The sequence below is a fragment of the Dasypus novemcinctus genome, chromosome 12 (assembly GCF_030445035.2).
Source record: "Dasypus novemcinctus isolate mDasNov1 chromosome 12, mDasNov1.1.hap2, whole genome shotgun sequence".
Classification (NCBI taxonomy): domain Eukaryota; kingdom Metazoa; phylum Chordata; class Mammalia; order Cingulata; family Dasypodidae; genus Dasypus; species Dasypus novemcinctus.
This window is the reverse complement of record NC_080684.1, coordinates 48,122,565-48,137,523: the sequence shown is the minus strand read 5'-3', so window position 1 is coordinate 48,137,523 and position 14,959 is coordinate 48,122,565. Positions and strand designations below refer to the sequence as shown.

The window sequence follows — 14,959 nt, the reverse complement described above, 5'->3', positions numbered from 1 at the left end:
ATTCCAAATAATATTTTTAGGATGAATTACTCGTTTTATTTCAAATACCTTACAGAGAGAGAGATGAAAGAAAAAAATGGGTTGATAATTACATTGATAGGATGCTGGCCATTGTAAAGGCTTATGATGATGCTTCAGTAATGCTTAAAGTACAACTAAATGAAGACTCAGAAAAATATTAGTTTGGTAAAAGGAAATGTATAAATTATCTCATCTTTTGCACAACTTCAGCAAACATTAAGACAATATTGCTTTGTAAATGATGTCTTATATAGAACATAATATTCAAATGATGGTCCTCTGAGATTTTAATAAATATTATGTTGAACTTTCTAGACAAGGCTGTCTCAAGTCAAACAGTAGTGAGTATAGATTGTTTTAGACTCTTTGTTACCTCCCCTATTTTGCTAGAATCTAACCAGGGTTTCATTTCCACAGGACTTTGCTTTTGGAGCTTTTATCTTGGAGGAAAGTTGTCTCCTCTTTGAAAAATTAACTCCTAGGAATTTTGGTTGTTTCACCACTTTAGGACTTGGCTTTTTTCATCGGTAATTCTAGATAACCAAAAATCCTTCCAAACTTAGCTATGCAGAGCAGAACTTTCAACTCTCTGGCTGGCTGATATTAAGCACAGGAAGTTCTTCCTGGATTACTTAAGTCAAGGTAGGTTGTTTCCTACTAAGGACAATTACCATATGGAAGATCCTTTTTCAAATGGCACTCAGTTTCTGAAGATCATGGATCCTGCATCACAGCTGGAGACTTGGGCATATTTCTGATGTTTCAGGAGAGCCATTATATACCTGTATATTAAACATTTATTTTCCTGAAAATTATAACATCCATTCTAACTTGATTATTTATATTGTTCAGAGTATAACCAGTGACTTCATTCTAGAGAGCTCAGATGAGATGTGCACATGTAATACATATAATGTATATTTAATATATATTTGTATATATACAGTATGTGTGTATATATACTTCTGTGGGTATGTATATGACTGTATGTACACACAAATTTACTGGATGCTCTGCAATACGTGTTTACTTTTTCTCGCTATGTAAACAACCACTATTCCAATGGACAGAGGCCATATCTTAATCTTCTTAGAATTACCAACACACAGTACAATGCCTGGGACATATCCAGCAATCAGTATTTCCTGAATTGAATTGATAATCAAATTAATAGCTTAGCCTTCTTTTGACACTTCAGTCTACAAACCAGAAATGTGTTTGTATGTGTTACCATATTAAACAGTAAACTGAAAATAGTTTGAGACATGCATGTGAAAGTACTTTGTAAAGTTATATATGTGTGTATACATATATATGGTAATGTTATGTTCTGTGAAATAAAAATTTTTGAAATTCCATAATATAATTGTACAAGTATAGTTTTAAGTAATGGACCCTGGATTACTACTAATAACCAATTTATACTAAGTCATTAGCTAAGGAATAAGTTCTTGATTTGGAAACTTCAATAAAAGGGTAATTCATGAATTTAATCATTTTTCTTCTTTGCCTCACACAGCACTAAAGTTTTTGGCTGTGACATTTGAACAACTTGATAAATACTCTAATGCTGGGATGGTGACCTTGATTTTAATATGGAGACACATCATTATAACAGGAGACATGGTCTACTATGATACTGATTTTAATATTTAATATATACCTATTATTTTAGGGTATGAATGTTAGAGATCATTTTTGTAGCAAAATTATGCTTTGAAGATAATATGAAGAAAATTCTAATGACGTAATATTGATTCTTTAACTTCAAAGATAGCTAACAGTGCAGCAAGGGACAATTGGGCTAGGGCTGTTGCATTTTATATAATTTAGGCACTAACATGAGAACCATTGAAAACAATAGACAGCTTTGCTTTTTTCTCTAGAGAACTGTGAACAATTGATTTATTTTGGTGGCTATCTTTGTACAGCAAGCAAAATCATTTTAATAGAAAAACAATCCTTTGTTTTGTGTGTAGAACCTGTGTGTTAACTTGAGATATGTTTGGGTCGTTTGTAGTACAGAAGACCATTTTTCTAGTCTAAAAGCAAGATAGAACTTCCTTTTCTTTTCCACTAGAGAGAGTTTACAGGAGAACTGCATGACAACAATTCACCACCAGTTAACATTTATTGAGCCTCTACTAAGTATGTGGTACAAAACGGGGTCCTTCTTGAAATGTATCTTTTAAATGTCCATCTTTAGAGGACATACTAGATACACTGTCAGAATGAACATCCATTTGAAATGACAGAGGGTGTGCTATTAGATGGAGTTCAGTGTACATATACAGTTTATGTGAATTAGAATTTATAAGAGGGACTGGTGTGTATATTCCTTATTAGGAGCCTATAAAATGGAAATAGTACATTAATTTTCACATCTTCAAGGATTGTATTAATATATGTGAAAGAGTAGCTTTTAGATGTTCTGTTTGAAGTTCTAATAGAAAATGGAGCAAGGCTGTTTTTTAAAAAGAATATAATGGCAGCTTCATTCATTTATTCATTCACAAGTATTTACTGAGCACCTACTAAGTATGTACTAAGTAAGTACAACTCTGTGTTGAGGGTTTACACAGCAGTGAACAAAATAGGCATTGTCTCTGTATCCATGGAACTTCACTCTTAATGGTAGAGTCAAACAATAAACAGCACACATAAGTGCACATTCTCAGTGTGACATAGAAAGTTAAAGGAAGCTCTGAGGTTAGAGAGAGAGGGGGAAGGCACTATTGGAGATGGGGTAGTCAGGAACGGCCTCTGTGATGAGATGACATTTGAACTGAGGCAGGAAAGCCATGTGAATATCTGGGGGAAGAGTGTTCTACACAGCAAAAACAGCAAGGGCAAAGGCCCTGAGGCAGGAATTAACTTGGCAGGTAAATATCAGTAAAGGAGATAAAATTGCTTAGAGTAAGCAGGGGAAAGAGTTCAGGAGCTTCTTTTTAAATGAGGAATTTTGAAGTTTAGTGCTTATCAATCACATCTATATCCAGACACATCCCTGCAGTGCTCCCTAAAAGTACAAATTACAGGTATACGAGATTTTACAAGGAGTTCATTTAGTACCTCTGCTCTGACTTACTAGGCATTTCTTCATGTTTACAAGGATCTTTCCCAGTTTACAGGATGCATTAAGTTAACAATGCTGTTTGCTAATTAATAGTAGTGATCATTTGTGCATTGTTTGCTTTGTGCTCACTGATTTCTTTTGTTTTTACTCCTCTATTTCTTTCTTTTTTGGTATTAACTTGTCAATTATATAAATGTTCTTTATCATATGTATTGTTTATTAACTGTTGAAAAAATTCTGTACAATTAGTTTCACTAATAAGTATATTTAAGGGAATTTGCCCTCCTGGGGGTTTATCAGGAAGGAATTACCTCCTTAGAGTGAAGGAGGATTGTACTACTTGCTAATAAAATTTAAAATACATTTATGTTTCTGTAAGAACCAAAATTTAAGTAATTCCCAAAAATAAATGACTTTCTAATAAATTTAATGTATAATAGCGTTCCTCCTGTTGTGTGGAAGACATTTTGGCTATAGTGCTTTGTGTTTTGTCTTCCTCTGATCCATCTATGAAGGTTTTATTAATATTCATGGCAATTTGGCTATGCTAAGTGGGGAAAACTTTAAAATGCAGTGAAAGTGAAATCCATTATAGCTGGAAATAAGCCAGATTGAACCCATATAAACATGGGGTGGGAGATGGCGCAGTGTTTAGAATCTGCTTCTCCAACCAGGGACAGGTGTCCCCCACTTTTAGGCCTGTGGGGAATTACTTTTTAATCAAAGACCTTTTTTTTTTCCTCAATAAAAATATCTTCCATTGGTATAAAAAGCCTGAAAGGACCTATTGCATTTGAGCAGAAGATTGGAGTGCTGTGTGAGTAGAGAATCACTTTCAGCCCCACGACACTCCACTGACAGACCCTAACTTTGCCTTTCGTGCCACCTTCTCTGATGCTACATTCTGCCCAGCCACGAGGACTGGGCAGCAGAGCAGCTGCCTCCACCCAAAGACAGAAGCGGGAAGCAGTTCAGCTTCCCCTTGGACATGCTCCTCAAGTCTGGGTAGCAACTTTAGCTGGAGACGACACAGTATGCTGACAGCTCCTTCTTCTCATCCTTCTCCTTTAAGGACCCTGGATCGAGGGACTGTTGTGTGGAGAGCTAGCTTGAATCTTTGAAAGGTGACATCTGGTGAGGCAACTCTAACCTTTTTACGAATTCCCTGTAACTGGCAATGCTAGAGCTAGTGTTAAAATGTACCACTATCATATTTTTATGTAAATCAAACTAATTTCAACTTTTGGGAAAATCGTATTTGCTCCTAATACATTCTACCCAGGGTTATGATTAGTTTCAATCTAGTAGAGGAAAACAGAGACCAGGAAAGTTCCCAGATTATCGGAGAGGATTTTCTAATGGAATGAAGACTTGTCTGAGACTAAATACTAAAACGCTAAAGAGAAAGTATCTTAAAGTTCGTGCAAATATTGTGTTTCTAAGGGTGTCTGAGAAATGAAGGTCGCGAACTCAAATGCCTACAGGAGACAGGCATTTGATATAAATAATAAATAAATAAATAAATGCCACTCCCCAGAGCTTGCATATTAAACATCTGAGGATACAGTCGTCACTTTCACAAAGGTATGTATTCTCTCCAGTTTTTCATAAAACACTGGGCCCTCTCAGTTCCTCTTTATTTTTTTCCTCTTTCTTAAAGGTCTGGATGCATAGAAATATTTTCTACCGTGACAAAAACAACAGTGCAAGCAATAATACATGGCAACTGACATTTGGCCTCATCATAGTGGCATTGGGAGGTGGTGGTGTCTAGCTGGAAACGTGGCCTCTGTAAAGGTGACAACTACTGACTTTGCTGGTGGGCAGAAGTATAAGGCAGCTATTGCCAGATATTTAGATTTTGCAAGAAAATCCAAAAATCTGATTTTTCAAATGGGAAATCTCCCAATTTGACGTTTATTTTGTATTTTTGAAAATACAGTGTTGGCTAAAAACAAATCACTTATATTTCATGTGGCAACTGGTTTACAAGCTGTTCATTGAATATTCTACAGCAGAGAGAAAAAGGTATCCGTTCATACGTTCATTCAATAAACGTTTATCAAGTAACGTACATGAGTGGTGCTTTGAAAAGATGAATAATACAGAGATGTTGCTCTCAAAGAACTCATTCTCGTGGATTCCTCACCCTAATCTGGAAAACAAATCCATATTCATCATACAGTTATTCCCTATATGTTCATAGGCTCCCAATCAGCAATTATAGATCTGCTCTCTCACCTGACTGCCAGTATATCTAACTTCCTTCAAATAAGATTTATCAATATACTAGGTCTGTATGTATCAACTTGTTGAATACATGTCCAAAGTAAGATCATAAGAAAAAGATTTTAATTTGTAAGAAAAGATATGCCAAATTATAGTATGTAAATTTTTGAAGCACACTGAACAATACTATGTATTATATGTAGGAAAAATATAAAAACCTGCACAGCTAAAGGATGAACAACACCAACTTCAGGATAGTGCTTGCCTCTGGGGAATGAGATGGAGATGATGTTGGGCTTTAGCTGGATCTATAACATTTTATTTCTTTAAAAATGCCGGAAGCAATTTTGGCAAAATGTAAAAATTTGTTAAATCTGGATGCTGGGTCCTTAGGCATCATATGTGTTATTTATGTTCCTGTTTACAATATTTAAAATAGAAAATAAAAATAAAGTAAGAATGTAAAACACAGCATGAGTAAATTAGATTTTTTTTCTTTTTTCCTAAGGGAATGCCTTTTTTAAATTTTCACCATTTCTTTAATGGCAATAGCCTCCTCCCAAGTTTAAAAGATTTAAATTTTCCCTCTTGTTTTTCCCCAGTGGCTTACCCAATCTGTTATTTATTAATTCTACCTCCAAAGTAACCTTTTCCACTTTTACTGTATCACTGTGGTGCAGACATCATCTTCTCAAATCTTACCCACTCTTATCACCTCCCAAATTGTCTGATGACCTCCGATTCCCTCTCCATGCCATCCTGTGAAAGGCTGCTACAAAAATCTTTCTAAATTCCTTGTCCATTACATCTTTGTTCTACACCCATTGTTTACAAATGAAATTCAGTTTCTCTTCCTGGAATTTCAGTGGCATCATAGTTTAACCACATCTCAATTTATAAAGTGTAACTCCCTCCCCCACCATCCCTAACTCTTCTTTTCTCCTTAATTCTCCAATCCCTCCCTGAACCCAGGCACCTTTTCCCATTTCAAATTACATGGTTTTGCATACGATGTTCTCCTCCATAAAATGCCCCTTCCTTTTCTACCTTTCCAAAATTTCTTCCTTCCCTCCTGACTTAAGTCCCACCTCTTCTGTAGGTCTTGACTTTTATTTGCTGTCCCTATTAAATTTTTTGGCACTGATTATAATCATTTTGGTACTTTATTGTATCATTTGTTTTAAAGTTCATCTTGAGTGGAAGTTTTGTTTGTTGAATTTTTTTTTCTTTCTTTCTTTTTAGTTGTTTTGACATTTGATAGTATTTTCCTTTCCTTACACTTATTTCCTCTTGCCCAAAATGGTGTAGTTTGTCTCCTTTTGGTCTCCTAGAGTTAACAATTGTGAAGCAGATCTTATGGCTGCTAAGGTTCCTTTCCCATGTGTCTAAGATCATTTAGATCTAGTACCTAAGCTTGGTGCCTGATATCGCTGTTCCTTCTCTCTACCATCGACAAGCAATTCTTACTAACCCCAGTCCTGGGCAGTGGTCACAACATTTTAAACCTCTGCACTCTGGCAAGAAATCCCTGCCCTCACCTGCTGTTTTCTGTAGTGATCCTACTTCATTCACTTCTGTGTACGAAGGACTTTTAGTCCTTTTTCTCTCCGAGGCTGTAAAGAAAAGGTCACTACAGCCTGTGTCCAGTCCTGAACCTTGCAGGTTTTCTGTTCTAATCTCTACCCAGTGTTATACATCTCAATTCAAAGATGTTTATCTTGTTTTTTGGTTTTTTGGGTTTTTTTTCTTGTTTTTTAAGAGTAGCTCTATCCCCCTGTTTTAAATTGTCATTGCTGCTTGTTTGGGATGAGCAGAGGAGGTTCCGTCACCGTCTTTACTGGGGGTCTCTACTGATTTCCACTGTTTGAGTCAGGGGATTCTCTTGGATGAGGTTTAAGATGATCTATCTGTCCTATCCAGATTCTTGTAGCAAATAATTTTTCTTTGGGTCTGGTGTGGACCAACAATTTTTTGAGTTCGCTGTCCACTCACAATGACATAAATGCTGACTTGCTAAATTGAGGCATGTGAAATACTGAAGAAAAGCCAATACCGGGATGAAGTTTCTATACCACTATATCAGGTTAATATGTGGAAGAATTGCTAATCCAGAGGAGTTGGATGTTCACTAATTCTTTTTTCCAAATTAGTACTCACTCTTGGTGATACTTTCAGGGGGGTTGACTAATACAAAATTGCTGAGTATTCTGTGAAAGCATGGGCTATTCGGCTTTCAGGGTACCTAAAGTTTATAAAATGTATGTTGTTTTAGCTACCTGTTGTTTTCCTCAAAAACAGATGTGTGGACAGTTAAAATATACTATTATTAATAATTGACATTGATTACATATCATGACTTATGGAAAAGAGATTGTATTTTTGTTCCATTTTAAATGTAGAAACGCAGTGAAAATTGTATGTAGAAAATGAGAGTCTGAAACCTAGAAATGAGTATGGAAGAATCCCAGGATTCAGCTCTCTACATTCACTAAAACAGCAGCAAAAGGGACAAGGCCGTTTTACATTAGCAACAAATTTTCTAGTGCAAAATTGTTGCGATTGTGATAGAATTTATCCCAGAACAGCCAAATAAAATTCTTTTAATGTTGGACTTTATTAAACAACCTCATCTCCCTCTGGACTCTTTCAGCTAAAGGAACTGGCATTCCTACTTTACAGATCAAACAAAGGAGAGATGAGAAGCTTTCTTTTCTATTGTACATTTCCTCCTCTAAAATGGGCTCCCAACCCAGAGAACACTGTAAGGATTAAAGGGGTTAATGTGTTTGAAGTAGTATTGCTATGCAGAGAAAGTGCTCCGTAGGCAGTTGTAGTACTATGTATACTGCAGGGGATGTGTTAGGGGCTCCTTCTGGAACGTTCTTTTCTTATGGGGATGCTTAAACTTTAGGGTTTTAGGAAATATTTATAGGCTATCATGGCTATCATACCATAAATGGGTATTTGTCCCTGCCTAGTCAACAAGTGGTATAGCAACCCTGGAATATTAATCACCAAAAAAGAAACCCAAAATTTTATACATTGTTTCATTAATCTCCTTAAATTCACATTCCAGGGAAGCGGACTTGGCCCAGTGGTTAGGGCGTCCGCCTACCACATGGGAGGTCCGCGGTTCAAACCCCAGGCCTCCTTGACCCGTGTGGAGCTGGCCCATGCGCAGTGCTGATGCGCGCAAGGAGTGCCCTGCCACACAGGGCCCCCCCCGCGTAGGGGAGCCCCATGCGCAAGGAGTGCGCCCCGTAAGGAGAGTCACCCAGCACGAAAGAAAGTGCAGCCTGCCCAGGAATGGCGCTGCACACACAGAGAGCTGACACAACAAGATGACGCAACAAAAAGAAACACAGATTCCCGTCCGCTGACAACAACAGAAGCAGACAAAGAAGACGCAGCAAATAGACGCAGAGAACAGACAACCGGGGTGGGGGGTAAAGGGGAGAGAAATAAATAAATAAATAAATCTTTTAAAAAAATAAAATAAATAAATTCACATTCCAAAGACAAAAGGATTATCCTAAAGTGGGATCGATACTTGATTCATTTCACATCCTAGAATCTTCTGTAAAAAGCCCATGAAAGCCTGAGGCTAGAAGAGAGGCATCAGCAAAATTTAAATTATTTCCTAAAACTTAAGCTTTAAGAGCTATTGTGTTCTGCTCTAGGGACTGGCTTTTCTCCCTATGTCATTTAGCTTTTCCCCAACTTTCTCAATTTCTCTGTATTTCCAAATCACAATACTCACAATTATTGTTCTTTTTAATGTGAATGTGAGCGTTTCAGCAAAAATAGCTGCCAAATGACTTTAAAAGATTCTGCTCACTTTAATACACCATGACTAATTGAGGAAAACAGCAAACAAGCACATTAGGATTATGTCTGTAGGCCCATAACCATTCACCGGCACACTGGCAACATGTTAAATAGCATTTTACAATATTGGGTAATGAGGAAAAAAAATTTCTTTGCTTGGTGGAAATCTCTATGTGCATAATTTGAAGGAGGGGGGGGATCTTTTTATGTAGTCTTTCTAAACTGTTAGTAAATAACATCATTCATCACTTCTCAATATATTTTTCACTAAGGAAAAACGATTCGAATCAGGAAAGGAAATCATGGGGTTGCCCAGATCCATTTCCTACTAAAATGCACACCATATTTTAAGATTTTTTTCAGCACAGATTGTGTCATCTGGAGATTAGTGTAAGAATAATTAAAATACTAGAAAGTAAAAGGGGTTCTGCGTAGTATGTGTAAATTTAATGGGAGAAAAATATTCCATCTTTTGGGAAAAACACTTGCAAGGAAACTGATTCTTCTTAATGAAAAATCAAATGATGTGAAACAAATTTTTATTCCACTGTTCTAGAAGCAAAGTTCTACAGTGTGAGCTCTGGAGGGAAGCAAGTATCTTTCATAGCTAATGTCCTGTGAGTTTCCAGTATTGGTCTTCTGTAATTCTTTCCTGATAATTAAGATCAGCCTTTGGTCTAAATTCTGAATAGTTAGTATAGTGATGAACATGTATAACTGACCTTTTTTATCTCATAGTATTCTACAATTGAGATAATGCGAGAGGCATTTCCATTCAGTCCTTTCTACTGAGTAAACTTCACTTGCATCTCACTAACTGTAGAATAGAATTCAGATTCCCAATATTGCATATTTAAAGCTTGATTTCTGAAGGCTCAGACTTTCCTCAGTATCAGACTAAGAACAGATAAGATAGGATCTCTCTAAGGAAATACCCTTTATTTGCTTGCTAACTTCTTTAGTCAAAGCCCACAAGCCAAAGAAGGCATCTGTTCTAGTGACTTCTCCCTCAAGCATCCTAAGATACAGCTGGCATCAATGGACTTTGGCCAGTAAGACAGCTTATTGGCCAGATGACACAAGTGGACTTTCAAAAAGTATTATTCTAGTTCTATCCATGGCTTAAACTGAGGGGGTGCGTGTGTTTAAGAGGTGCCCAGGTTGGGTGGGCTTCTTTTTTTTTTTAATTTGTTGCTATCCACCATGGTGTACAGGGAAGGTGGTGGCCAGCTGAGCCTGTATTTGCTTTGTTCAGCTGTTGTTGGAGGAAGACAGGCACTGTGGTGTGGTATGGTATAAAGAGAATCAGCATTGTTGTTTTAAATTCCAGCTCTATCACTCACTAGATGTATTTTCTTAGAGCACCATAAAAGCTCTGAGGCTCAGTTTTCCTTTTCTGTAAAATGCATCTAATAACACCTAACTCTAAAATTTATCATTTTTGCCATAGTACATTTCCACGTTCTTCTCTCGCTATTGGACTACCATATACACACACACACACATACACACAAATATATATACATATGTTCATATAAAAGTATCTGTATGTATGTGGTTTTTCTACTTCAATGTCTTTGTATTGTTCCTTCTTCTTGACATATCCATTTACCTCATTTCCATATGTCTGAAGCCTACTTCTTTCCAAGGCTTAGTTCAAATACCCTGTCCATAATGAAACTTTTCTCAATTCTGCCAAACAGAAATGATTTCTCTTTTCTGTCTTCCAATAACCCTTGCAGGCAGGCTTTCTATGGCATTTATCATGCTCTTCCTTGGGGTACACTCACTTATATGCTGTTTTTATCTTTCCTATTGGACTACAAACTGCTTGTGAGGGAAATCATGTCTAGTCCATCACCGTATCCCTATACAGTGCTTAACATGCTTCCTTGCACATTGGTAGTCAATGAATATGTGTTGAATTGAATGAGAGAGGGAAACTGAACTTTGTGCAAGTCTCTGAACCTTTCTCTCTGCCCAGGCTTGAGGGACTCAGCTTATTTTACTGAATATGATTTAGCCTAAGGTGATAAGAGATACAGAGCTAATGGCTTTCCCTGGCCCTTCTGTTTGTAATCTTCTGTATACTCTAGAAATCACATTGTTTCCTAGTAGATGGATGCACCCTTAGGATTTTATGGATTAAATACATTTTTAAAAATACTGTCAAACAGAATCAAGCCAGACCACCTTCAAACATGAAAATGCTAGGGGAAATATCCAAACAATCTGCATTTTATTTGATTTACAGTTAGAAAAGGTAGTGATCTTTTTTCATCTTTCCTCAGTTATTGCGTATGGTCTTCTTGCTTTTATAAACTACAAGAATGTTTGTTCTCTTCTTTGCTTAGGCCCCTGTGAGTCCATATGGCAAAAAAGTTAAAAGAATGAACTTGCACATTGCTACATATATGCTAAAATGAAAGTCATGAAATAAACCCAAGTTTATAGTGTTCAGTGGTCAGGATCACTGTCCTATCTTATACATTGATTTTTCCCTTTATATTGTTTTAAAAATAATTATCGAGCTTCCTTTACAATGTTATTCATAGGACTAGGATGGGTAGATATAGAAAGTTATCTTTTTTTTTTAAGATCTATTTATATATTTATTTCTACTCCCTCCCTCCATTGTCTGCTCTCTGTGCCATTCACTGTGTGTCTTCTGTGTCTGCTTGTATTCTCCTTAGGCGGCTCTGGGAACTAATCCTAGGACCTTCCAGAGTGGGAAAGAGGTGATCATTCTCTTGTGCCACCTCAGCTCCCTGTTCTGCTGTATTTCTTATTGTCTCTCCTCTGCATCATCTTGCTGTGCCAGCTCTCTGCATCAGCCAGCACTCCCACGCGGAATGGCACTCCTGCGTTAGCACTCTGCATGAGCCAGCTTGGCACATGGGCCAGCTTGCCTTCATCAGGAGGCCCTGGGCATCAAACCCTGGCCCTCCTATATGGTACATGGAACACCAGCTGCTTGAGCCACATCCACTTCTGAGAAAATTCTCTTTAAATCTTCGGTTAAAAGCTGGCTTTCAGCGGTGGGTGTACGCTGGACAATATGGTGCCAAAGGCCATAAGTGAGCCTAAAAATATGACCAATCTTAATCTTAAAGACTCATCAACTTCTCACTCTGTGTATTCTGCCCTCCTCTGATTAAATCCTTGATTTGATTATCATTGCATTATTTGCGATTTGAAATATATTGCATTATTTGCCTGTTTTGTTGCTTCTCAGCAGCTACTAACAAACTCAAAGGACATGACCATTCAAGCCATTTTCATAACTATAGTAACCACATTGGAATGCTTTATAGTGGAAGGAGCATTTTGGATGAAATTCAATTCAACCTTTTTTGAGCAATTGGCCATGTGCTGGAAACTGGGAGAACCTATACATCCCTTATTTTCTGAGCTTAGAGAGGGAAAAAATATTTACCCAACTCTCACATAGGTCAACCTATGATGAGTATTTAGAATTGGGAGAGCCTATGTAATAAAGGATGAGGAAAGGAAAGACTTGCTGTGCCATGTCTCTGAGGGGTGATATTAAAAACATTCAATAACCTGTATGGCCTGGCCTTGGCAGACAGAAAAGACAATGGCCATAGCTTAGAGCAGCATCCTGCAAAGCCAGGCAGAGCCCTGGAAGTTGCTGGATCATGGGAAGGTATGATGGCTCCTGAGTGAGGCAAACCAGGGCCAAGGTAACAAGAAGGCACAGGTGGGGCAAAGGGGACTCAAGGTAGCAGATTGTATTTTGAAAGCTTTTCAATATTTTACCACTTGTTTGGCCATTTTGGTGCAAAGCAGCAGGATATCCAACACAACTATCCTATGTGCTAAATATTAAGAAGTAAAATTTAAAATGAAAAAAAAAAATCACCTTTTAGGGAGGGGATTGAAGCACACAGTTAGTAAAATACAACACTGGGTTTAACTCAGATTTCCCTAATTCAAAAGTCCATGATCTTTCATCTGTAATAGTCATGAATTCATACTGAAAAATTCAGAGAAGGAGGAGGGGGATTATGATCATAATGTACAAAGGAAGTATCTTTTGAACTGGTGCTTTAAAGTTGGAAGATATTTTATTATTGTATCTCCAGAAATATATAATGTCAGATTACTTTGCTCCATCCCTGATAAAAAGCTTCATACTGTTCTTTTCCTGATTAGTCTTCTTTCTTTTCCTTTCTTCCCATTTCTGTCACTCTTCTTAGAGCTGAAGTTCTTAATCTAGGACTAAGATTCAGGAAGGCCATGAATGAGTTTAAGGAATCCTAGAATCCATTGTGTTTTGTCTGCCAGTGTGCATTTTTGTGGGAAGACAATGCTCCATAGTTTTCCTCTGATTCTCAAAGACTTTTGTATAATGCTAAAAGATTAAAAGCCATTGTATTAGAGGAAACTGAAAACGATTCCATAAATGGGAAGTTTAGGTATTATGATGTCATGCAATGTAACATTCTGAAAACATAACACATCCACTTGAATTTCAAAGAACTGAAGAAGTGAGTACTCTCTCTTTGGTACTTATGTAAATATTTATTATCAAATGAATGACATTTTTGCTGCACATACCAATGAATACTCTAAGCATTTTAGAGTTCAGAAGTGGCAGTCACTTCTGAAATGTTAGCTGTGGCCAACATTTAGCAATCACTGGTCATACAGGCAGTCCCAGCACACATGAGGTCATGGTTCAGTGCGACCGTTACATTCAAGATCAGGATCTGCCTGCTGGAATTCATCCTTGCCTCCTGTTTACCTGTTCTGTAACTTTGGACAAGTTAATCTCTGTGTGTCTCCATTTCCTCACCTGGAAAATGAAGACACTATTAGTACCACTCTTTCACAGTTGTTGTGAAAGTAAATGATTAAGGTAAATTGGGACTGAAGGGGTTGCCAACGCTCGTGTGGCAGAAGATCGGAAGACCTACTATATTCCCCACTAAATTTGACTCCTTCCAACATTCACCCCTTCTTGCTCCCTAGTCTCAATTTACCATCACTATTGTGTCAGGGACATTGCTCTCTTTTTGTCTTCATGTCTTGCTTTCCATCTCCCATTAATGGGATAGGAATGGAGGTAGGGAAAGAAAGTCATGACATGGTTCCAGAGGCTTGCCTTGTTTAAATGTAGCAAATAAAAAATATCTCAAGATTCCAGAGCTACTCATTCATTTGATCAAAACTGAAAATAAAGGAGAGCAATATCTCTTATGCTTCACCTAGCAAGACTACATTCTTAGATCCTTTTAATATATTTCTCAAATACAGTTTCCACTTATAACCAAGCCAATGAAACTAGCCATCTCTGAATCCACAAACCTTGCTTGAGCCTTCAATATACATAACGGGCATAAACGGGGATAAAAGATTTCATTTGGAAAGAATAATTTTTTATGGTACAAAGATTAGCAAGGTTTCTGTGAATTTTGTCCATTCCTATTTAACGGAAATTTTCTATACCTTTTTTTTGTGTGTATTTAGAGTTTTTTGAGAGATGGACCTTACAGCCCATTTTGAGAAAGCCCATGGCAAAGTCAGTTAAGATACATCATTTTAGCACTTCTGAATCTTCTCTTCCAGCAACTTTAACCCTGAACAGCATTTCCTTTAATGCTGATGGTTCCATTCAATATAAAGAAAAGCCATATTCCTCTGCCTCTGAAGCCCTAGATGCTTACATTGATGATTTTAATTTAAGATGTGAGCCTCCTGACAATGATTCCAAGGTTAACCTGGATCAGAGTCCTCTTGAACTTCCTGCTAAACCAAACAGTGGTAAGCTTTCATTTTTCT

The 14,959-nt window shown here is 37.2% G+C and overlaps 1 protein-coding gene across 31 annotated transcripts in view; it reads left to right on the top strand.

Annotated features, from left to right (window-relative positions):
• Positions 1-14,959, top strand: part of GRIP1 (glutamate receptor interacting protein 1) — a 746,896-nt gene that overhangs the window by 484,267 nt on the left and 247,670 nt on the right. For 4 of the 31 annotated variants that reach the window (XM_058308381.1, XM_058308380.1, XM_058308375.1 and 1 more), the window contains exon 1: positions 14,654-14,941. The exons of the other annotated variants lie outside the window; for them this stretch is intronic. In XM_058308381.1, the coding sequence (XP_058164364.1) occupies positions 14,692-14,941 (250 nt within the window). In that variant the 5' untranslated portion in view covers positions 14,654-14,691. Of the gene's footprint in view, positions 1-14,653; positions 14,942-14,959 lie in introns of those variants that run through there. 31 annotated transcript variants of the gene reach the window in all.